This window comes from Scyliorhinus canicula, chromosome 7 (genome assembly GCF_902713615.1).
Source record: "Scyliorhinus canicula chromosome 7, sScyCan1.1, whole genome shotgun sequence".
NCBI classification, from domain to species: domain Eukaryota; kingdom Metazoa; phylum Chordata; class Chondrichthyes; order Carcharhiniformes; family Scyliorhinidae; genus Scyliorhinus; species Scyliorhinus canicula.
The window spans coordinates 19,188,906-19,211,619 of record NC_052152.1 but is presented as its reverse complement, the minus strand read 5'-3'; the positions used below and the strand labels follow the sequence as shown (position 1 = coordinate 19,211,619).

Sequence of the window (22,714 nt, the reverse complement as noted above, 5' to 3'; positions counted from 1 at the left end):
TTTGTCGCTTGTGTAATTTGAGATGAGAACAATTCATGACCTTAACTACAAGGCTACATACCCTCTTGGGAGTGTGGGAGTACTCCATAAACATGGCATATTTATTCCGGTTGTGCTCGAGGGAAAGTGCCTGTTTCTGTAGATTAGTCTTCCAAGTAATGTTCAGTCAGTGTTGCTTTTAGTTTATTCGTTACAGTAAAGTATAAAGCATGAAAATTTGTCATGTCAGTGGTTTTGTGACAGATTATTGGTGTTTGATAAATCTATTAGAGTTCTTTGAGGATGTAACAAGCGGGGTGGACTAAAATAGATGTTGTGCATTGGGATTTCAAAAGGCATTTGATAAAAGTGCCATATCAAAGATTCCTATGCAAGGAAGAGGTTGTGGTGTTGGGGATGATGTATTAGCATTAACATAGGATTTACTACGTGACAGGAAACAGAGAGTGAGGATAAATGGGTTATTTTCAGTTTGGCAATCTGTAACTGGTGGAGCGCTGCCGGAGTCAATGTTGCAGCCTCAACTACATCTATATTAATGACTCGGATGAAGGACCGACTGTAATGTAGCCAAATTTGCTGATGATACAAAGATAGGAAAGCAAGTTATGAGGAGGACACAAAGAATCTTCAAAAGGCCATAGATTAAGTGAGTAGCCAAAAATCTAGCGGATGGATGTATAATGTGTGAAAATATATGAGGTTGTCCACTTTGACAAGAAGAATAAAATATATTATTTAAATGGAAAAATATTCAGAATCCTGGAGTACAGAGGGATTTGAGTGCTTTGTACATGAATCACAAAAAGTTAACATGCGGCAAGTAGGAAGGTGAAGGGAATGTTACTGCTCAGGGGAGAGAGTATAAAAGTAGGGAAGAATTACTAAAACTGTGCAGGGCAATTGGCGAGATTTCACTTCTGGTCTCCTGACTTAAGGAGGGGCATACTGGCATTAAGGTTTACTTGGTTGATTTCCCGGATGAGGGGTTTATCTTATGAGGAAAGGTTGAGTAAATTGGGTCCACGCTCGCTGGAGTTTGGAAGAATGAAATGTGATCTTATTGAAACGGATAAGACACGGAGGATTTAACAAGGCTTCCCATCATCGGGGAACCTAAAACTAGGGGTAGGGTGAGGGGAGGGGGGGGGGGGGTGAGAGAGCGGGGGGAGACGACAAAGTTTAAAAATAAGGGGCCTCCCATTTAAGAAGGATTATTTTCTCGCAGAGATTTGTCGGCCTTTGAATTCTCTCCCTTCGCCAGAGAGCAGTGGAGGCTGGGTACTTGAATATATTCAAGCCTGAGTTAGACAGATTTTTGATCAAGTAGGGAGTCGGCAGGAAAGTGGATTTAAAGCCACAATCAGATCAGCCATTATCTTACTGGATGGTGGAACAGGTTCGAGGAGCTGAATGGTTTCTTCCTGCCCCTTTTTCTTACGATCTTCGTGCTCAGTGACAACTCAGCACATTTGGACTGGCAGCTGAAAAAGCCGCCATTTAAAAAAATATTCTTAGGGCACCCCTGCACTTTGATCCTCGGAAAATAGTATATTTCTTGCCTAGTTTTCCTCTGTCCTGCCTGCTCAGTACCCCTGTCCATCACACCTCCTCCTCTGCACAGCGGAAAGCGTTTGGTACACAGCGTGAGGTCAACAGCCCTTCGTGCGTACGACAAGAGAGGAGGTCAACAGAGCGATCAATTGATTAGAATAACAACGTCAGCTTAACAGTAAAGATGGACTTGCACAGCCCGGTGGGTAGCTCACCATGTAGTAGGTCTCCAAATGAATGGACATTGCGGTGATATCAGTGTTCATGGAAATCAACTTCTGGCTATGGTCTTCTGGGACCTCATACTCGGTCTGGATTTGATTCAGCTTGTTGCAGTAGATGATGTCCTGACTGTAGACCATTTTCTCCATCTTGAACAGAGTCTTCAGCATCTCCTCGGCTTCCAACTCCTGCGCCTGGCGAATGTCATCAATCTTACTCTGCGGAGGAGACGTTTGGTATTTTACTGGGACAGGCAAGGTGGTTTGCAATGGTCTCCTCCTTCCCTGGACGCTGCTATCTGTTCCATCTCTTTAAATGTGACTTTGTGTTTCGCTTTGCAATCAACGCCCCCCCCCCCTCACCAAACCCCTGCAGTGCATGCAGGCACAAGGGGTGGAGATTTCTAGTCTTTTCTTGGGTCTGAAATGGGTTCCATGACCATAATGGTTTGAGCACATTGACTATCCCTGATGGTTGCCCACAACAAATACTGCATCATTAAAATATGTTATTCAGTGTCCTGTGCCTGTATCATGAGACTGTGAGCACACGAGCCCTCAATGGCACACTCTATTCGATCATGTTGGGAACAGGCAGAAAGCAGCCTTCACTCGTGTTAGTTAAAGGGATCCTCACTGCTGTGAAAGGGAGGTGTTTTTTGGGACTGTTTCAGTGGGTGACTGATACCCTTCGGTAGCTTCTCTCAATCTTTAAGCCACGGCTGACAGCACTGCAAAGCATTAAAACCAACGTCAGCACTGGCTCAGAATCTTACAGGAGGCCATTTGGCCCATCGAGTCTGCGCTGGTGACTCTTCGAGAGAAATATCTTATTCATTCCCGCACCCCTGCTGGATTTAGTGGGAGTGACAGGGGTCCAGCGTCACTCATCCCAATAGCAACACCGAGGGAACCCGCGACATTCAGTGAGAATTTCATTCTACCATCACTGCCTCCCATCTCTTAGCCAATTGCAGCTTCATCCAATGCCCATGTTTATTTTCAAGTTGTGATTTGGAACAGGATCCCTGGTTAGTTTTCCATCTCTCTAATCTAGGGGCACTGTTGCAAATTGTAGCGTTGACACACAACAGAGGATCTCCCAGCAGACCTTGTTAATTCCCTTCAGTCCTTTCCCGTAAATACGTTGTTATTCGCATTCAGTCTCCTCCAATGGGTTGGGACACAGATTTGTTTAGACACCCTAGCCAGGTTTTTTTTTAAACTTAGTGCGAGGTCCGGATTGGGTGTGGGAAGGTAGGCAGACAATTTGGTTCCGCCAGCCTCGGTGTGGGTTTGCTGCCCCGATTCTAACCCAACGTCAATTTATTGGCAGGCAGCCTATTGAGGCCGATTACTTTTAACTATGGGGCCTCTTCTGGTCAGGCAGCAACACAGACAGCCCACGGAGATCTGGATGGACCCAGCCCAGCATGGTGGCTCAAGCTTGGAAGAGGAGGATGGTGTGAGAGATCACAGGAGGGATCCTCAGTCCCCAGATCAACAGCTGCACAACGCTTCAGCATTGGGGGCAAATCCACCATCAACAACGGGATGGTTAATCCCCTGACTCCTTAGTCTTTGATGAGCTTTCGAAAATCCATTGTGGGTTTTTTCTAAAGCACACCCGACAAGGTCAGGACCTGAACCAGCCCCCCTATCTGACTGAAAGTCCAACCGCAATCATTTACCACCCCCATAAATAGGAACAATACGTACCTTGATGCTTTTCATTAGATTTGGCAACCCTGGAAAATGCTGCAAAGCCAAATCGTTAAACACTGACTGAACCTGGTCTGTAAGCAAAATAAGAAAGATATCATGAGAGGGATTGATGTACCATCAATTGGACACGAGTCGAGATGAAGATCCAAACATTAGGCTTTAATCGACTAGTTGTGTGCCCGGCAGTCGACTTACAGAGAAAGGCCGACTGCCGGGTCCTACGGGTTCTTATACCCCGCCTCGTAGGCGGGACTACTTGCCTCCCGACCAATCGGTGAGCAGTCACCTGACTAGTCTCAACCAACCAGCTGAGAGGCACATGACCGGCCTGAGCCAATGGGCAGCGAGTGTTCTGCACCAATGGCAGATAGGTACCGTAAACCTCCTAGTCATATCACCACAGGGAGCACATGGCATTTCTTCTGTTTACGTTTTGAACAACTTTCATTTATGATGGCGCCTTACTAATGCAATGCTAACAAGCTGATTAACATGGGAAGGTAGCTATGGAAAAGGATCACCAAGCCCAAACCACTCTACCATAGAATCAAACAACATTTTGGTAAGATTGGCTTTAGGTAAGAATATTAAAGGATGAAGAGCCAAGGCAGGTAGATGGGGCCAATATTCAGTTCTAGGACATATAGGATTCTTAGTATCTATTCTGTCAAGCCCCCTCAGATTTAGTTTCCCCTTGCAGGAGAATCTAGGACCAGAGGGCATAATCTCAGAGTGAGGGGTCGCCATTCAAGACAGCGATGAGGAGGAATTTCTACTCTCAGAAGATAGTGAATCTGTGGAATTCTTTACCGCAGAGAGCTGTAGAGGCTGGGTCATTAAGTATGAGTTAAGGGACAGAGTTTTAATCAGTAAGGGAATCAAGGGTTATGGGGATAAGGCGGGAAAGGGGAGTTGAGGATTATATCAGATCAGTCGTGCTCTCATTGAATGGCTGAGCAGACTAGAGGGGCCGAATGACCTCCTAGTGCTCTTGTGTCTTTTGGTCTTCAGGATCATGATGTAACCAAATGGTGGAAAAGGCCCGAGGGCTATTCCTGCTGCCACTTAATCAGCCAAGAGTCTGCAACCTTGCTCCGTGTCCCAAAAATGAATCGAATGAGATCAAGAGCATTTTGCCTGACCTTGTATCTGTGCACTGTACAGGAACCACTCCCTTTCTTCTCGACCCCCACCATGGATCTTGCGGTTCAATAACCATCGTGTTCCGTAGGGATTCTACTCGCCAGCTGTACCTATCATTGTCATCATTGGTTCAGTTCCTACCCAGATAGTTACCCAGCCCCTTTCTAGAAAGAAAATGGTGCTACTTTTACCGCTACACACTACATTTCTGCCAAAATGTAACAGAAGTAGGCCATTCAGCCCCTCGACTCTGTCCTGTCCCTCTATTGGATTATTGAGATCATCTGCTTGATCGTGGCTGATTGATCCTTTGATACTCTTACCTCATGAAAACCTATTACCTCCAGCTTGGAAATGTCAGCATGCACGGTCTTTTCGTAGGGATGGGGGTGGTGGGGATTTGCACTGTGCAGGATGGTGGGTAGCCGGGAGGGTTGCCTTGGGGGGGGGGGGGCATCACCTTAGACAGAAGGTTGTGGGTTCAGAAGTTTCTTTGATCATGTAAACGAGGCAGATACTCCAGGTCAGGACCGAGAGAGTGCTGCACTGTCAGGGGTGCGGTCTTTCAGATGTTAAATCAAGTCTGCTGTCAAGAGAATATAAAGGATCCCATGAAACCCATGTAGTGGGGCAGCACGGTAGCATTGTGGATAGCACAATCGCTTCACAGCTCCAGGGTCCCAGGTTCGATTCCGGCTTGGGTCACTGTCTGTGCGGAGTCTGCACATCCTCCCCGTGTGTGCGTGGGTTTCCTCCGGGTGCTCCGGTTTCCTCCCACAGTCCAAAGATGTGCAGGTTAGGTGGATTGGCCATGATAAATTGCCCCTAGTGTCCAAAATTGCCCTTCGTGTTGGGTGGGGTTACTGGGTTATGGGGATAGGGTGGAGGTGTTAACCTTGGGTAGGGTGCTCTTTCCAGGAGCCGGTGCAGACTCGATGGGCCGAATGGCCTCCTTCTGCACTGTAAATTCTATGAAACTATGCAAACAGGAACCGGAGAATTACCCCTGGTGTCCTGTCCAATACTTAACATCACTGAAAACCGATACCTTGCCATGATATCCTTACTGTTTATGAGGACCTTGCGGTGTGCAATTAGCTGTCATGTTTCCTATTAGTATGAACAAGTCCTCACTTAAAAGTTGTGGTTGCATTCCTAAAAATTCTGACTTTAAGTGAAACAGCTTTAAGTGAATCATGGGCTCCCATAGGAATTAATATCAAAGCTGCAGTTAGGTTCCTACGGATATTTCTCACGCAGAAAAAAATGTGCAAGTTGAAAGTTAGGGGCAGCACGGTAGCACAGTGGTTAGCACAATTGTTTTACAGCTCCAGGGTCCCAAGTTCGATTCCCAGCTTGGGTCACTGACTGTGTGGAGTCTGCACGTTCTCCCCGTGTGTGCGTGGGTTTCCTCCGGGTGCTCCGGTTTCCTCCCAAAGATGTGCAGGTTAGGTGGATTGGCCAGGCTAAATTGCCGTTGGTGTCCAAAATTGCCCTTAGTGTTGGGTGGGGTTACTGGGTTATGTGGGCTTGGGTAGGGTGCTCTTTCCAAGAGCCGGTGCGGACTCGATGGGCCAAATGGCCTCCTTACGCACTGTAAATTCTATGAAATACTATACCATAAATGTGCAACACTGCGTACCTAACTTTTAATAGTCTGCAGATTAAGATATATCACCAAGTATAAAATAAACATGATAGAAATTAAATTATTTTTAAAATTACAGCACAGGACCTGCTCTCACCTCAGTACACAGTGGGCGCGATTCTCCGCTCCCCACGCGGCATGGGAGAATCGTGGAGGGCCCCTCGACAAATTCACCCCCCCCCCACCCTCCCCCCCTTGGAAGAATCGGCGCTCGCCGTTTTTCACCGGCGATTCTCCCGACCCTGATGGGCCGAGCGGCCTGCCGTTTGCAGCCGTTTCACGATAGCGGCAAACACACCTGGTCGCTGCCGTTGTGAAACGGGAGTGAGAAGCCCGTTTGGGGCTTGTAGGTGGCCTAGAAAGGAAAGAGCAGCACGACTGTGCTTGGGAGGGGACAGGCCCGCGATCGGTGCCCACCGATCGTCGGGCCGGCGTCCAAATCGGACGCAAGGTTTCCCCTCCGCCGCCCCGCAAGATCAAGCCGCCACGTCACGCCACGCAGGTTCGTGCCGTCAGCGTCATGACGTCAGCTGCGCATGCGCGGGTTGGAGCCGGCCAGCCTGCGCATGCGCGGCTGATGTCATTAGGCACGCCGGCCGCGTCATTCACGGCGCGACACCCCGCAGACGAGATTTACGGAGCACCGCTCCTAGCCCCGCCGGGAGGGGAGAATAGGGGGCGAGGAGCGGCCTCTGAGAAACTCGGCCGAGTTCACGACGGCCCTCCCGATTTTTCCCGGGAGCGGAGAATTCCGCCCAGTGCTTTTCAAGTGACCAGGAGACACTCTAGTGGCAGAAGCTGGACGGTGCAGTTTGCAGCTACCTGCACTGACGGAATGTCTGCCACTAGATGGAGTTCAAGACTGAGCGTGAGTTGCGGAACACAGCCAGCAGCCACTGAAGAATGAACCCCAAGTAAGAACAGAGGCCAGGAGGGGGAGGGCAAGAGCAGGTAAGGGCAGGAGTTGGCAAAGCCGGGAGAGAGACTGAGGGCAAGGGGTACGAATCACTGCAGGAAATTCCCAATGAGCAGGGAGAGCCAGAGGAACGGAATCCATCTGCGGTGAAACTAACATCATTAAAACGGATATATAGGCACTACTTTATTGGTGGCATTAAGCGAAAAAGGTGCCGCATTTTACAACAATGGCTGCACTTGAAAAGAAGTCCAGCATTCGCTGTGAAATGCTTCGGGGTGTTCAGAGGTGGCTGCCCTGTATATAATTGCAAATCCTTTGCTCTATGGTGTAGTATGTTTCATGTTGTAGAGTGCAGCGTGGAACATACAGTCATGACAGCACCGTACCTGCTATCTCTTTCAGCATGCACAGAGACGGAGACTCCAGTTTCACGATCTGATTCTTGGCCAGCGATTCAAAGATTCTGTAATTGGTGAATCCTGGTAATTCTCTCCCACGAGACTTCTCCGTGTACTCTGACACTTTGTCACTCATGATATCTTTAACTGCATCAACGGCAAATAAAAACACACACATTTATTACAAAAGGCCTGGATTTCAAAGTCCTGTGATTACATTTTTGTGTTTCTCAGACTAACGTTGTCCAGTGCAGTTGAAGACCAGCTCACTGAGCCAGCTCCCCAGTTCCCACTTCTGACTTCTCCCCAACGTCAATGTGTGCCCGCATCCACCAGGGGGAGATACACAGCAGCGGCGAGGTGGCAAAACCCCAGCCAAAGATACTAGTGTTTTCAGATTCAATCGGCAGCCATGGTTGGTTCTTTACCTACAACCTTGGAAGATTTGAAAACTATACCCAAATCCTTCATAAATGGAAACAAGAGAGGGGATTAGATGTTGAGTCCAGAGGGACAAGCTAGGAGATGTTAACTGAAACCTCGATTAAAGAGATAGACTCAGGACGATTTTAATTTGCAGAGATCAATGGAAATCTGGGAGTGGGAGAGTTCCAGACACAATGGTTAAGGTGTCCGAACACTCTACCATGAATGGGGGGCGGGGGAGGGGGGGGGGGGGGGGGGGGGAGAGACAAAAGGAGGAGTAATGCATTAAATGCCAGAGTATCCCTGATACTGGCTTAGTCCAGTGCTGACACCTTTGTATCTCACTCAGGTCGTGGGTTCAAACTCAAACTGCTGGGAGTTGAGAACATAACATATGCTGACTCGGCAGAGCAGTACTGAGCGAGTGCTGCACTGTCAAATGCAACCCCACGCAGAGGCACTGTTTCCTGGCTCAGATGAAAGTCGAAGATCCCACCGAAGAACAGCAGAGAGTTCTTCCGATGTCGGGTAAACCCAACATCACTAAAACCTGATCATTCATCTTATTGCTCTTCAGGGGCACTGATCTGCACACAAATTGGCTGCTCTTGCTATATTATCGCCGTGACTTCATCTGGAAAGTAACTCATTGGCGGGAGTTTCTGAATAAATAAAAGGCGCTGTATTAATACAGGTTCGCTCAGAAAAACATTCATGCACTTGATCAAGCTTAATGCCCGATCGCAATGCTTCACGGAGGCTTCTGAAAGCTAAGTGAACACTTACACTCTGTCTGATCTGCATCGAGAAGGTCATGCCACTTTCCAAAACTCTTTCGGACCACTGTGTACAATTTCATATCATCATCATACTCCTTTGAATATTCTCCAATTGTCAAGCTGAATAGGTCTTCAGTGTAAGCTCGAATTTTCTGCAGTCCATTGGAAAGTTTCAGTTAGTCTTCAACTGTAACCTGACCACTAAACCCATGCCAGCATCTTTCCCTTCCCTGCCAGCTTCTTCACAATGAAAAACAATAGATGACATGTCTCTACTTAGTGAAGTGCAGACTCCTAGCTCTGGGGAAATTGCCTGCACCAAGCATTAGTCTGTGTAGTTATAAGGTGGTGTAGTGGTAATATAATTGGACTAGTAATGCAGAGATTCAGGCTCATGTTCTGGGGGACAAGAGTTCAAATCCCACCATGGCAGCTGGGTGGAACTTAAATTCTATAAATAAATCTGGACTATATCACCATTGATCATGAAGCTATTATCAATTGTGGTAAAAACACATCTGGTTCACTAATGTCCTTAAGAGAAGGAAATATGCTGTCCTTTTAAAAAAAATTTAGAGTACCCAATTCTTTTTTTAAAAAACAATTAAGGGGCAATTTCACGTGGCCAATCCACCTACCCTGCACATCTTTGGGTTATGGGGATGAAACCCACGCAGACATGGGGAGAATCATAGAATTTACAGTGCAGAAGGAGGCCGTTCGGCCCATCGAGTCTGCACCGGCACTTGGAAAGAGCACCCAACTTAAGCCCACACCTCCACCCTATCCCCGTATCCCCACCCAATCCTTTTGGACTTATGGGGCAATTTAGCATGGCCAATCCACCTCACCTGCACATCTTTGGACTGTGGGAGGAAACCGAAGTGTACCAGATTGATTTCTACGCAGACACGGGAAGAATGTGCAGACTCCGCACAGACAGTGACTCAAGCTGGAATTGAACCTGGGACCCTGGAGCTGTGAAGCAACAGTGCTAGCCACTGTGCTACCATGCCACCAACCAATGGGAATGAATTCCCTCTTGCACTTACGTCAATGAGGAAAGGAATTCTATCCTCATCATCATCGGGCACACCTGTTCCCAGCATTTCCAGTTCCCGACTAGTTTCAGCAATTTTGCACCGAACCTCTCTTTCGATTGTCGGCAGGGTTTTCTTCAAAAGGAAAAAAAATGCATCAAATTGAAACCTTTGTTACTTCAAGCAAACAAACCCCCAATTGAATTGCAAAACTGCTTATACCCATTGCTTGAAAAAAAAAAAATGGTTTTGGCATCTTCCCAATCTTTGCACTTCACCTTAATTTAGGCTCGAAATGTCAACTCCCCGAGTCTTAAAGCTTTTATATTCCTGATGTGGGAATGAGCGATTAGTTTGGAATGATGAGGAAAAGAGCATTGTGGTTCGCCCTCAGCATCACTTCTAAAATGTATCTGATCTTCACCTTCTTCCTTGGCCTCTCTCGACCAAACAGACAAGTGTTTAGACTTTTAGCCTTGTGAGATGAAAAACCGCTTTACGATTCCAATTGTGTTTAGCAGTTCACTTCGATGCTGCTGGACATTTTTCAATTCAATTTTGTCGGCTATAAATTCGATGATCCACGGTGAAAGTAAATGACCTTCCTTGTCATGCAACTTCATGTTGCTGATAAGGAAACCCAAGTGACTTCCTTGCTCTTCCTCGAATAAATGTCACGGGATCATTAATAGCCATCCGAGCCAGGCCTTGGTTTTGACATAGGTGAACACCCCTGGGCACTTCAGGCAAAGTGGCACTCTCTCAGTACTGCACCCTGGAAGCCACCATTCTTTAGCTCAGAGGAGAGACTGCGGCCAAGCTTACAAACAGAAGATTAGCAGGGAGAGAAAAAAGTAGGAGTTTCCTGTTGTAAAATCAGAGGGAATAGGCCGAGGTTCTTTCTTCCTGAAAGGAGAAGCTGAGACATGGCTCGAAGGATGTCTTTAAAATTATGAAAGGTTAAAATTATGAATAGGGTAGAAAGATGTTTCCACTCATGCGGGTAATTAAAGCTAGAGCTATCAATGAATGCCTGTCATCAATAAATCCAACACGATCTCCTGTCAATACAAGATGGCCACCAATACCCATCTTCCCTCGAGCTTTTGGCCTGCGCATGCGCAGAATGGGATGATGTCATTCCTCTGCTCCCCGGTATGTTCCCGAGACCCATGCAGAAACCCATTTGATCACCTTATTCATGAAGTTAAACTCTTGAAATGTACCAGATTGATTTCTATGTACAGTTCCACGAAGCAAATTAAGGCTATATATAGACTGTATTTCGCTGCTTTACACACGTTGTAAATCTCTGGCTAGAAACTCGACATCTGCACAAATGTCTCAGTCTTTATAAAATGTAATTTTTTTCAAAGTAATTTTCTTTTTTTTAAAAACTATCTCCAAGGAAAACGTGGTGGTCAATAAAGAGCTCCACTGTTTCTTTCCCACTAGTTTAAAAAACTTTTCTTCCACCGTTACAAAAATACTTCTGAACCTGTACAGGTTTGGCCGCTGCCTGTTCTGTCACTCATAAAGACGCAATGGAGTAAAACACTAGAACTGTACATGCACAGCATCGCCAACAAACACGGCCTAAATCAGGAGGTACATAGATTTCATAGAATTTACAGTGCAGAAGGAGGCCATTCGACCCATCGAGTCTGCACCAGCTCTTGGAAAGAGCACCCTACCCAAGCCCATACCTCCACCCTATCCCCATAACCCAGTAACCCCACCCAACACTAAGGGCAACCTGGACACTAAGGGTAATTTATCATGGCCAATCCACCTAACCTGCACATCTTTGGACTGCGGGAGGAATCCAGAGCACCTGGAGGAAACCCACGCACGCATGGGAGAACGTGCAGACTCCACACAGACAGTGACCCAAGCTGGGATTCGAACCTGGGACCCTGGTGCTGTGAAGCATTTGTGCTAACCACTGTGCTACCCGGTACTGCTTTACTATGGGAGTAATTAGAATGTGGAACGCGGTACCAAAGGGAGCTCTTGCAGTAAATAACATGGATATATTTAATCAGAAGCTAGATAGATACATGAAGGGGGGAAAAGAGACATTGACAAGTTGATGAAGTAAGTCAGGAGGAGGCTAATGTGGGGCAAAAACACCCGTCTGGCTGAAATGTTCCATTTCTGCATCATAAATGTCGATGCACAAACACTACTTTGAACACAGATGGCTTTACTACCAACGATGTCTGAGGTCTAGTTATTAATGAGAGATAAAGCAGAGGAGTTACTGACCCGGATCTGACTGACAAGTTCTGTGGTTAGTCTGGCAGCTACACATTGAACTGTTGCCACTTTTTCTTCCAAGAGGGTTCTGCTCGACAAGAGAAAAAAAGTGCAATGAGCAAAGGCGTCACATCCAGATTTTTATGATCCACCAATGAGGGAAGATCGTTCCAAGCTCATAAGAGCATGAGAATAAACCCGGCTGCTGGGAGCCCAACCCTAAAATACAAACCCGGGCCTATGAGGGCCAGCCCGTTAAATTGGGCTTCGCCGTACGTCAGTGAGCTTGACACTCCACCCCGTCAACTCCTCGCTCACCCCCCAGAGTTAAGACCGTGGCTCCGGAATTCCTGGCCTGTGTAAAGGGCACCGGTTAAGACTGGTACGTTTGCGCGGTCAGGAATTTCCGGTTTTCCTGGACATGAACCCAACCGAATCTTCGATTGGCCAAGCCCTCAAAGAGTGCCAGCAACCTGCCAATGTCAAGACTTCACGCAGACTGTGCTCATTCCAATGTTGCACGACTTCCAACTTCTAGCCCCAGAATGAGCACCCCCGAGTACAGTTCACTAGGATCAATCACTGTGGCACACGGAGATTAATTGTGGAGATTTTCTTGGCTAGGTTCACTTAAAGTACTGCATTAAAGCGCTCTCATTTTTATGTGCAACACCTTGCCCTATATTTTTACACTAATTCTTCATCAAGGGAATCACTGAGGTCGCACAATGGACCAGATAACCGAGAGGAAGAGGGCGCCGTGAAGGTGGCTCGATTAATTAGGCAACACCAGAGCAGAGCCAGACCATCTCAGGACCACCCAGGATCTGGCTCACTTGGCATTCATTGCCTCAGCTCCATGGGTGAAGAATGGCCATTACGGTGAGGTCCTTCATCGAATCACAGAATTTACTGTGCAGAAGGAGACCATTCAGCCCATTCAGTCTGCACTGGCCCTTGGAAAGAGCACCCTACTGAAGCTCATACCTCCATCCTACCCCCGTAACCAAGTAACCCCATCTAACCTTTTTTTGGACATTAGGGGCAATTTATCATGGCCAATCCACCTATCCTGCACATCTTTGGACTGTAGCAGAAAACCGGAGCACCCGGGAGGAAACCCACGCAGACATGGGGAGAATGTGCAAACTCCGCACAGACAGTGACCAAAGTATGGGATCGAACCTGGGACCCTGGTGCTGTAAAGCAACAGTGCTAACCATTGCACTACCATTGTCGTGATAAAAATGCTAACTTTATTTTACTGTTAATTGAAGTTAAGTGGCTTTCTTTGTCTTGCCATTTCCCAACAGTGATTATTAGGCACCATAAAGCTTTTACAACGTAGCTGTGAGGGAAAGCTGGAATTTGGTGAACTTTGAAAACGAAATGTCAAGCGACACATGCATTTTGGTGATTGTGCAGCGGGAATCTAAATTTCCCTGTAAAAATAAGTGTCCTATTGTGGAGAAGAAAAACAGCCAAGGTTAAATACAGGAAACAAAATGGCTGCTGGGATCTCATGGGACATTACAAAATGGCTGCCCCATGGTTCTGAAATCTCAACGGCCACCACAGTTTGCTATCAAATTATGCAATCGTTAATGATCAAAATTTTACACATTTATTATTTAGTTAAAAATAATCTTCAGGAAATCTGGTAGGACCATTGTTTGGAGTCTTCTGGGCAGACCTTTGGGGGTGGAGCTTCCAAAGCCCAACACATGGTGATCAATATACGAGAGCAGGGACGCCCTGGGTCACAGGTTCCTGCTTTCCCGGGGTGGATGTTGGTGAGATTCACTTGAGGAGTTATGTCTGGCGATGGGAGATCGAACATGGTCAATGGCAGCAGTGCGCTTCACCTTTTCTCATTTCACACCCAGAGTTTTAAAGGGCGGACAGAATGCTCACGAGCCTTGAAGTGGATGGTGACCCTTGTAACCCGGAGGCCGAGCCGACCTTAATGCCCGAGCCTCGTTACCTTACACCTTCTTGCTGATTCACCCAAACCAGGTCAGGCCCATTATCTAGTTGGGGAGTGGGAAACAGGAAGTGAGCCACAGCTGGTGGTGGAAGGGGTGGGATCCCAGGCTAAAGGTTTCTTTTTGTGATGCATTTTCTTGCCAACGATCCACCTCCCAGATGGTCTGACTTGATGAGGAAACCCTCAGGTCACTGCTGAAACAACAGATCAGGCCCAGGCGATGTCTTCACGTTTAAAGGACATCGCTGCCTTACTGCAAATGCCCTGCTTCATAGAAGAGGTAATCATCAGGACTCAACGGATCAGAGGGAGGGAGATTGCTTTTTGACTTAACTACCCACCTCACCTGGTTTCCACCAGCTCTGGAGAATTAAAATTGGGCCCAACTGGATGAATAGTGCCTTAAATTGGGGCATATAGTCACACGCAGGAAATTCTACAGCAGAGCAACACACGGTCAAGCAAATAACCAATGTTCCATTTTTAATCGAACCTTACCGGAAAAACTCATTCTGTTTGAAAAAAGCTTTCTCCCTTTGCAACGCCTCTGCCAGGGTCAGTTGTTCATTAATGTCTTGCTGTCCACGGCATTTGACAACCATGTAGCCTTTATTCAATGCAACAACCTCGTTCCTCATGATTTTAAGGATGCTATCTTCTGTCCCCTTGTCAACCAGGTCCGGCTTTGTTAATATGCCTGGGGATTCAAAGGTCAATGATAAGGCTTCATGGATGAACAAACGAGCCACAGAATATCACAGTGCAGACATTGGTCATTGGGCCTGCCTGCTCTATGAAAGCATTTTCACTGCACAGCAGCTACCTTGGCAAATCTCACTCCTTTACGCTCTCTCCACACTCATCCTATTTCGCCTCATCCTGTTTTTTTTAGCTGGGAACTGGAATAGTTCTCACAATGGGGATCCAACGTCCAATGAAATACTCCTAGGTTAGGTGCGCTGCGGGTCACACATGTGAGGACATGGGCGACGGGTACACCATCACCTCTAGTCACATATTGCCATTAGTTGCAGAGGCTTGGGGAAAGAGCGTAACTGGCTGAATTGCTCCTCCAAAGAGCCTGCACTGACACGACTGACATGCAGCTCTGTGCCATGCTGATTCTATAAGAAGGGGTGAATGCGAGATGTAGAGATTCCAAATATTGTTCTTCTCTGTGCCCTCAGCTTTTCAGTTGGCAAGGGCACAAATGGCAGCGAGCAGACCCGCGGAAGCAAAAGCATACCCTACCCGTGAACTCGGAAGTGTTCCCCCGCACTACCATTCCCTCCCCCCCCCGGGGATCTGGGCCATGACTCTGATTGGACATTCAAAGAGGACCTTGAATTACGTTTAAAAAGTTGCCTATTTCCACGACACCTATACATAATAGACTGCAAATGGGAGTTACCGCTGGGAAGTGAGGAAATTGGCCCCAAGGAGGGATTCAAACCTTGCCACCCTTGCACCCTGTGGCCGCCCAGTCTTCAGTCCAATGTTTCAGCATCTTTAGATGTACCCCCAAGCAGGACCCCCATCAACACTGGACCCAAACTGGTACATCGCAGAATAATGCCTGGACCACTCGCTTTCAGAGGAGGCAGTGGCAATCTCACAGGATTATAATCCAGAGAGACCCAGGCTAATGCCCTGATGGCGTTGGTTCAAATCTCATCCTGGCAGCTGGTGGAATTTAAATTCTATTAATTAAAAATAATCTCAAATACAAGGGTGACCATGACACTAATACCCTTCCCCTTACCTGGTCTGGCCTACAAGTGACTCCAGACTCTCAGTACTGCGGTTGGCACTTAAATGCCCTCTGCAATGGCTGAGCAAACTACTCAGTTCAAGGGTATTTAAGGATGGGCAACAAATGCTGGCCCAGCCAGTGTCACCCACACCCCATGAAAGAAAGAACTCCCATCCATTTCCATCACCAAATTCTTTCTGAGAAATTAGGCCATAAACAAAATTAATCAAAGTGCGATGCTCTGAGGAATGTATTAGAAAACAGGGCGATGTATGGGCAGGTAAGGTTCTGAAAGCATGTCCCATGCTGCCATTTTTTTTAAAGCCATGAATGACGAAGCAGAGTTGTCATCCATTCTGTAAAGTAACAGAGAATCCTGGCCCTGGCGTTGTAGAAACTCAAACCACTTGGAAGAGAGCTACCAGATCCAGGTCACACAACTGGCAAACCTTATCAGGCACCACTGAAAGATGGAAATTTTACTCTGGAAGCAAAAATAGTAGACGTATGTTTGATACATTTTGCCGTGTATTTTTACCTCTAAACTTGACTGTTCCAACGCTCTCCTGGCCTACCCTCCCCCACGCCCTCAACTGACTTTTGGGCGCTCGCCACATTTTCCTGACCCGCCAAATCCCACCCCGTGTCAACTTTCAATCCCTCCTTGGCCCCACCCCTCCTTACCCCTCGGTGATCCCTTCTCGCCCTAAAACCCGCCCAGATACATGCCCTGCCCCAAGCCACCTCAATCTTCATCACACCACCACCCACAGCCATACCTTGTTTTTACAATGGTCGGCATCTTAAAGAAAAAAGCTTTCTTCCTACCCAAGGTCCTCCCTCCTGAAGGATCTGCTTCCTGGGCCATTTTCAAAGCCTCCGTGGTTGCTATGTCAACGTTACATGGGATGACAACAAGGTTAATGGTCTTATCTTCATTAATATAGGAACTGATCAGCTGCTTGATCTGAAGAAATTGGGAAGAAAATCAATTCGTTAAAGAAAGAAAAGAAGATTTATATAAACGCCTTTCATGACCGCGGCATATTCCAAAATACTTTACAACCAATCAAGTAATTCTAAAATGTTGCAATGTAACAGCATGTGCAGAAATTAATCAAAAATACAAAAGGAATGCTGGTCTTTATACTCAGGAGACAGGAATACAATGACAACTGTATATTGGTTTAGGATTAATTGTGTTGTGTGCAGGTGGTAAGAATTAACTTGGGCCTAAAAACACTGGTTGGAGCACTGTGTGCAGTTCTGGCCACCACACCATCGGAAAGATGTGACTGCACTGGAGAGGGTGCAGAAAAGATTTAACAGGTCTGAGCTATGAGCAGATATTGGATAGGCTGAGGTTGTGTTCCTTGGGGCAGGGAAGGTTGAAAGAGGACCTCTCGGGCAGCACAAGTGGCTAGCACTGTGGCTTAACAGCGCCAGGGTCCCAGGTTCGATTTCCCGCTGGGTCACTGTCTGTGCGCAGTCTGCACGTTCTCCCCGTGTCTGCGTGGGTTTCCTCCGGGTGCTCCGGTTTCCTCCCACAGTCCAAAGACGTGCAGGTTAGGTGGATTGGCCATGCTAAATTGCCCTTAGTGACGAAAAAGGTTAGGAGGGGTTATTGGGTTACGGGAATAGGGTGGAAGTGAGGGCTTAATAGGGTTGGTGCAGACTCAATGGGCCGAATGGCCTCCTTTATGAAAATAGACCGAGACAGAAACTGTGGTGCTTGGATTAGATGTTTGCTGGCATTCTGTAACTATGTCAGTAAGTATTTAGAAATGGTGTAGAGATTGGCCTCAGTTACATCCTTTACCATCCGCCTTTCTTGATTACAATATAAGGGGGAACGAGCTATGCTCTCAGTTGACCTCTGACACCAAATAATGGGATCTTTTGTGTCCACCTGAGATACCAGACGGAATCTTGGTTTGAAGTTTTATCTGAAGGAATGCACCTCTGGCAGTGCAGCACTAGGCGAGGCTGCTACCGCCAAGCCTTGGCTGCAACTGCGATAAGTGGAATTCAAATGGAAGCTTCAATTAATAACCAGGGGCGAGCGAGTGAGGGCTGGACATTGAGGAGTGAGCAAGGATTGGGTTTAGGAGAGTGCGAACGACACACACCAGAGAATAAAAATACACAAGGGAAAGAGGTGAGGGTGAAATAACCAAATAGAATGAAGAGGGCAATGGACAGGAAAACCTAAAGCAAGAGAGAAAATGCAGAGATGCGAGAGGAGGTTCAAGAAGGTGGCACCTCAAGTGTGATCAGGAGATTACTTATCACGCTTTCATAACTAAAGGTAGCCAGCCGACATTAAGGTGGCTGCCTTGATTATTTTGCTACCCTCCTGCTGGTTTCGATGTTACCTGCTCGCCAATATCCTGTGGTTGGTTACCGACTGCCACTCTTGCGATTCCTGGCAGATCGATTAATGTGAGGTCAGGGGAAATGTTCGACTCCACTTCCAGACTGATCAGCTCCGAGCTGATTCCCAGGTCCTTTCCAGCCATGGTGTTCTGAGCTGGAAACCAAATTGAACTCCGCATCAATCACACGGCACAATTGCCAGACAGAAATCCACGGAGCGCACAGGGATGAAGTGATTCTTCACCCCAACCCCCGCCTCACCCCCACTCATCAGATTAGACACCGCCGATTACCCTTCTCCGTCTGACAGGATCAGGAAATGATCACTGCTCTCAAGATTCCTGAGTCAACAATGAGGACCTCACTGTATCACCGTCGCATTCAGTTCCATTCCCCTAGTCTCTACTTGCTACTTTATCTGTCTGTGCCTTTCCTTCACCCGTAAGCCTCAGTTTTTTGATTTGTGGATTTCTGGGGGCGGGAGGTGGGGAGGGATGATGGTTGGGCAGATTTGGGACAGTCGGGCAGGTTGGGAAAAGCCGTCTTCCCGCATGGGAATCTCAGCGTGAAAGCCAGTGTAAATCACAACCCTTTTTAAATACAGGTCTCTCTCTCCTACTACCACCAGCATCTCATGCTGATTTAGATTTCTTGGCCTCCCTCTTCGGCCTTCACATGGCTGCAGCAGGAGCCTTGGCCTACTTCGAAGTTGAGGCGGATAATCAAACCACCGCAGCACAGTCTCAGGCGGATAAGTGAACTTGGCCCAATATTAACTCCCCTCCACCATTCTTACAGTCATGTGGCATGTTTGGGGAGGAAAATGGACGATATCCGAACAGTCCCTAATCAGCGCCTGCCTTTCAGTACCACCGATTGCAAATTACCAGGCGCTGAGCACAGGGGTGGCCAATCCAATATTGCCTGTTTTCGTTGAGTTTCTAGATGAGTTTCTACCTCATGGCTCACTACCTGCTCTGTACCGAGTTGCCTGCTCTGTGTCAAGTTAGCTCCATGGATATAATTTTTGGTCCTCCATTGGCCTCAGCACCAATCAAGCTCAGGGAGGAGAGTGGAGCTGGGCAGGCGGCGGGGGGGGGGGAAGCAGACAAGTTAACACTTCTGTCTGCTGTTTGGTGATGGAAACGCGAGTGTCTATCAAGGACAGGGCTGGGATTCAGCAGCGATTCTCTCTCTCCCCCCCCCCCCCCCCCCAGTCAAGCAGCCCACCATCACTTGTGGTCAGGGGCTGCCACGTGGAAAATGGGCATAGCGCCAGGTCCCAGAGAGCATCCATGCCACGGAGTCCCTGCCAGCAGCCTATATCTTCAAGAGTAGGGAGATGAAGAGGAAATCAAGAGGACGAGTGGCACATTGATAAACAGATCTGAAGTATTTAGCCACAATGTGTCAAGCAGATGGTTCCCCCTTCTCAAAGCGTGGTATTATCACCTTTCACAATTTCTTTCTCCACCTCGGACGGGTCCGACAGTTCTTTCGAGAAATTCTTGTAGCTTATTCGGCCCTTCCAATTTTTTGCTGTTTTGGTTTTTTTCAGCTTCAATTCGAGAGGACATCTCGTCACAATACCTGTCAAATAGAAAGAAGTGATACCCTCCAACCTTGCACTAATCAGAAAACAGACCACGCGCAAAGGTTGTTTCAAGCCTTGTGATCAGTTAGGCAGATTCCTCGATCCTCCACTAAAACAGGATTTAACCAGCCGACTTTAAAGCTCCCATCAAAATTGTTGGCCAACTAATTTTACATTTACCTCCAGAAACAGCGCGGAGGAAGGCCGCTCGGCCCATCGAGTCTGCACCGAGAGCACCTGACCTCAGCCCCCTCCTCTGTCCTTGTCCCATAATCCCTCCTAACCTGTACACCTTTAGGCTGTGGCAGGAAACCGGAGCACCCGGAGTAAACCCACGCACAATCGGGCAGAACGGCAGTGCTAACCACTTTGCCACCCTGCGGCCATAGAATAGGCCATTCAGCCCCACAAACCTGTTCGACAGTTTAATGTAGATTATGATGATCTGCATTTTGCGTCTAGTTACCCATCTAGCATTCATAAACCTTACCTGACCAAACTCCACCAATCTCAGTTTAGAATTTTGCAATGGACTCCAAGCCTCAACAGCTTTTATATGGATATATTTCCAAATCGCCACAGGCGTTTGTGTGAGAAAGTGCCTCCTGACATCATATTGCAATGGCCAAGCCTTAATTTTAAGGATATGCCCCATTGTTCTGGACTTACTCACCCGGGGGGAATAACTTCTCTCAGCAATTCTTTTTTTTAATGTATTTGTCTACTGGTTGTATTTATCACCCATTCCCTAACTGCCTTTGAGAAGCTGGTGGTGGGCAGATTTTTTTGACCACTGCAGGTACACCCACAGTGCTGTTAGGAAGAAAGTTTCAGGACTGCGACCCGGCGTCAGTGCAGGAAGAATCAACATAGTTCCAAGTCAAGATGGTGTGTGGCTTGGAGGGGAACCTGCTGGTGGAGATGGGGTTCCCATGCATCTGCTGCTCTGCTTCTTCCAGGTGGTAATGGCTGTGGGTTTGGAAGGAGCCTTAGTGAGTTGCTGCAGTGCACCTTGTAGATGGTGCACACTGCATCTACTTGCATCGGTGATGGATGGTGCGAATGTTTATGTAGTGGATGGGGTGCCAGTTATGTGGGCTGTTTTGTCCTGGATGGTGTCGAGCTTCTTAAGTATTGTTGGAGCTGCACTCATCCAGGTTAAGTTCCATCACACTCCTGACTCATGCCCTGCAGAAGGTGGACAGACCTCATGGATTCAGGAGGTGAATTACTCGTTGCAAGATTCCCATCCTCTGACCTGCTCTTGTAGCCAGAGTACTTATATGGCAAGTCTCGTTCAGTTTCCGGTCAACGGTAACCCCCGGGATGTTGATCTTTCACATTTCAATCATCTCACTCTTCAATCGTCTATATTCAAGGGAAACCAAGTGTACTCTATGAAAACTGTCCTCGTAATTTAGCTCTTCAAAACTTAGATCCTGGTAATTCTGTACTGCCCGCCCCCCCCCCCCCCCCCCCCCCCCCCCTATTCCAGGGCAGCATGGTGGTAGAATGGTTAGCACTGGGACCCGGGTTCAATCCCGGCCTTGGGTGACTGCCTGTGTGGAGTTTGCACTTTCTCCCCGTGTCGGGGTGGGTTTCCCCCATAGTCCAAAGATGTGCCGGTTAGGTGGATTGACCGTGTTAAAATTGCCCCCTGGTGTTCAAAAGATGCGTAGGATAAGTGGGGGTTACGGAGATAGGGCGGCGGAGTGGGCCTAAGTCAGGTGCTCTTTCAGAGAATCGGTGCAGACTCAATGGGCAGAATGGCCTCCTTTGTGGATTTTGGAGTTTTGTGGATTCTATGCTTCAATGCCAGTGTATATTCCTGAAGATTGCTCCCTGGAACTGAACAGTATATCTTAAATGGAATTGAATCAAAGTTTGATACGAGTGAAACTTTCACCGCACGTGTGTTCCTGTCCTTCGGATGTCGGGCTACCTTCCATGAACCATTTTAATTATTTTTGAATCTTAATTGTTTTTTAATGTTGTTTGAAAGCATTTCTTGGTGAACATTTGAGGTCATTTCAGGCAAGAGAGAGCGAGATATATTCTTGATAAGCAGTGGGGGAGGGGGGGTGAAAGGTCATCGGGGTGGGTAGGCATGTAGAGTTGTGATTTCAATAAGATCATGGCTGATTGTGTGGCAGAGCAGGCTCGAGCGGCCTACTCCTAATTTGCATGCATGTTCGTAGGTATGTGCGTACGCGTCGTGGTTGGGGAATGCAAAAGCTTTCCACTTTCAAAGTCCTGAGTCAGTTGCCGATAGGGCAGAGCTCAGATGGCCAGCTTCAGCACCCCCCCCCCCCCGCCTCCTCCCCTCACCCTCCTCCCCCCCCACCCTCCTCCTCCCCCCCACCCTCCTCCTCCCCCCCCGCACCCCCCACCCTCCTCCCCCACCCTCCTCCTCCCCCCGCCCCCCCATCCACCCCCCCCACCCTCCTCCTCCCCCCCACCCTCCTCCCCCACCCTCCTCCTCCCCCCCGCCCCCCACCCTCCTCCTCCCCCCGCCCCAACCCTCCTCCTCCCCCCGCCCTCCTCCCCCCGCCCCCCACCCTCCTCCTCCTCCACCACCCTCCTCCTCCCCCCCCCCCCCCCCCCCCCCCCAGAATGAGGATTGAGATGGAAAGAGTCTTAGGTAGTCAACATTGATATCCTTCTTACCGCTGCCCCTGGGTAGAGCCACTCCGGACAGTGCCTCAAGGACAGAGCTTTTTCCAGAACTCTGGTCTCCAATCACTGCGATGGCTGGAAGAGATAGGTCCTGATCCACACCCAAGGCTCTCAGCGAGTCTATGAGATCAATACAGGGGCGAACCTTCTCTTCATAATGATTGTACAGCACTGCATCCATGGTCTGAGAAAACAAAAGCAAGGATCACAATACAA

The 22,714-nt window shown here is 47.9% G+C and overlaps 2 protein-coding genes across 3 annotated transcripts in view; one reads left to right on the top strand and one right to left on the bottom strand.

Annotated features, from left to right (window-relative positions):
• The window catches only part of LOC119968659, a 115,759-nt gene that overhangs the window by 37,949 nt on the left and 55,096 nt on the right, over positions 1-22,714 (top strand). The window lies entirely within an intron of this gene.
• The window catches only part of LOC119968765 (interferon-induced GTP-binding protein Mx1-like), a 30,085-nt gene that overhangs the window by 2,489 nt on the left and 4,882 nt on the right, over positions 1-22,714 (bottom strand). For both annotated transcript variants that reach the window (XM_038801466.1, XM_038801467.1), the window contains exons 3-13: positions 22,490-22,682; positions 19,681-19,818; positions 18,228-18,382; positions 16,681-16,819; positions 14,598-14,796; positions 12,122-12,200; positions 9,866-9,988; positions 8,821-8,965; positions 7,597-7,755; positions 3,495-3,571; positions 1,770-1,994 (exon numbers count right to left, since the gene is read on the bottom strand). In XM_038801466.1, coding sequence (XP_038657394.1) covers positions 1,770-1,994; positions 3,495-3,571; positions 7,597-7,755; positions 8,821-8,965; positions 9,866-9,988; positions 12,122-12,200; positions 14,598-14,796; positions 16,681-16,819; positions 18,228-18,382; positions 19,681-19,818; positions 22,490-22,682 — 1,632 coding nt within the window. The remainder of the gene's footprint in view (positions 1-1,769; positions 1,995-3,494; positions 3,572-7,596; positions 7,756-8,820; positions 8,966-9,865; positions 9,989-12,121; positions 12,201-14,597; positions 14,797-16,680; positions 16,820-18,227; positions 18,383-19,680; positions 19,819-22,489; positions 22,683-22,714) is intronic.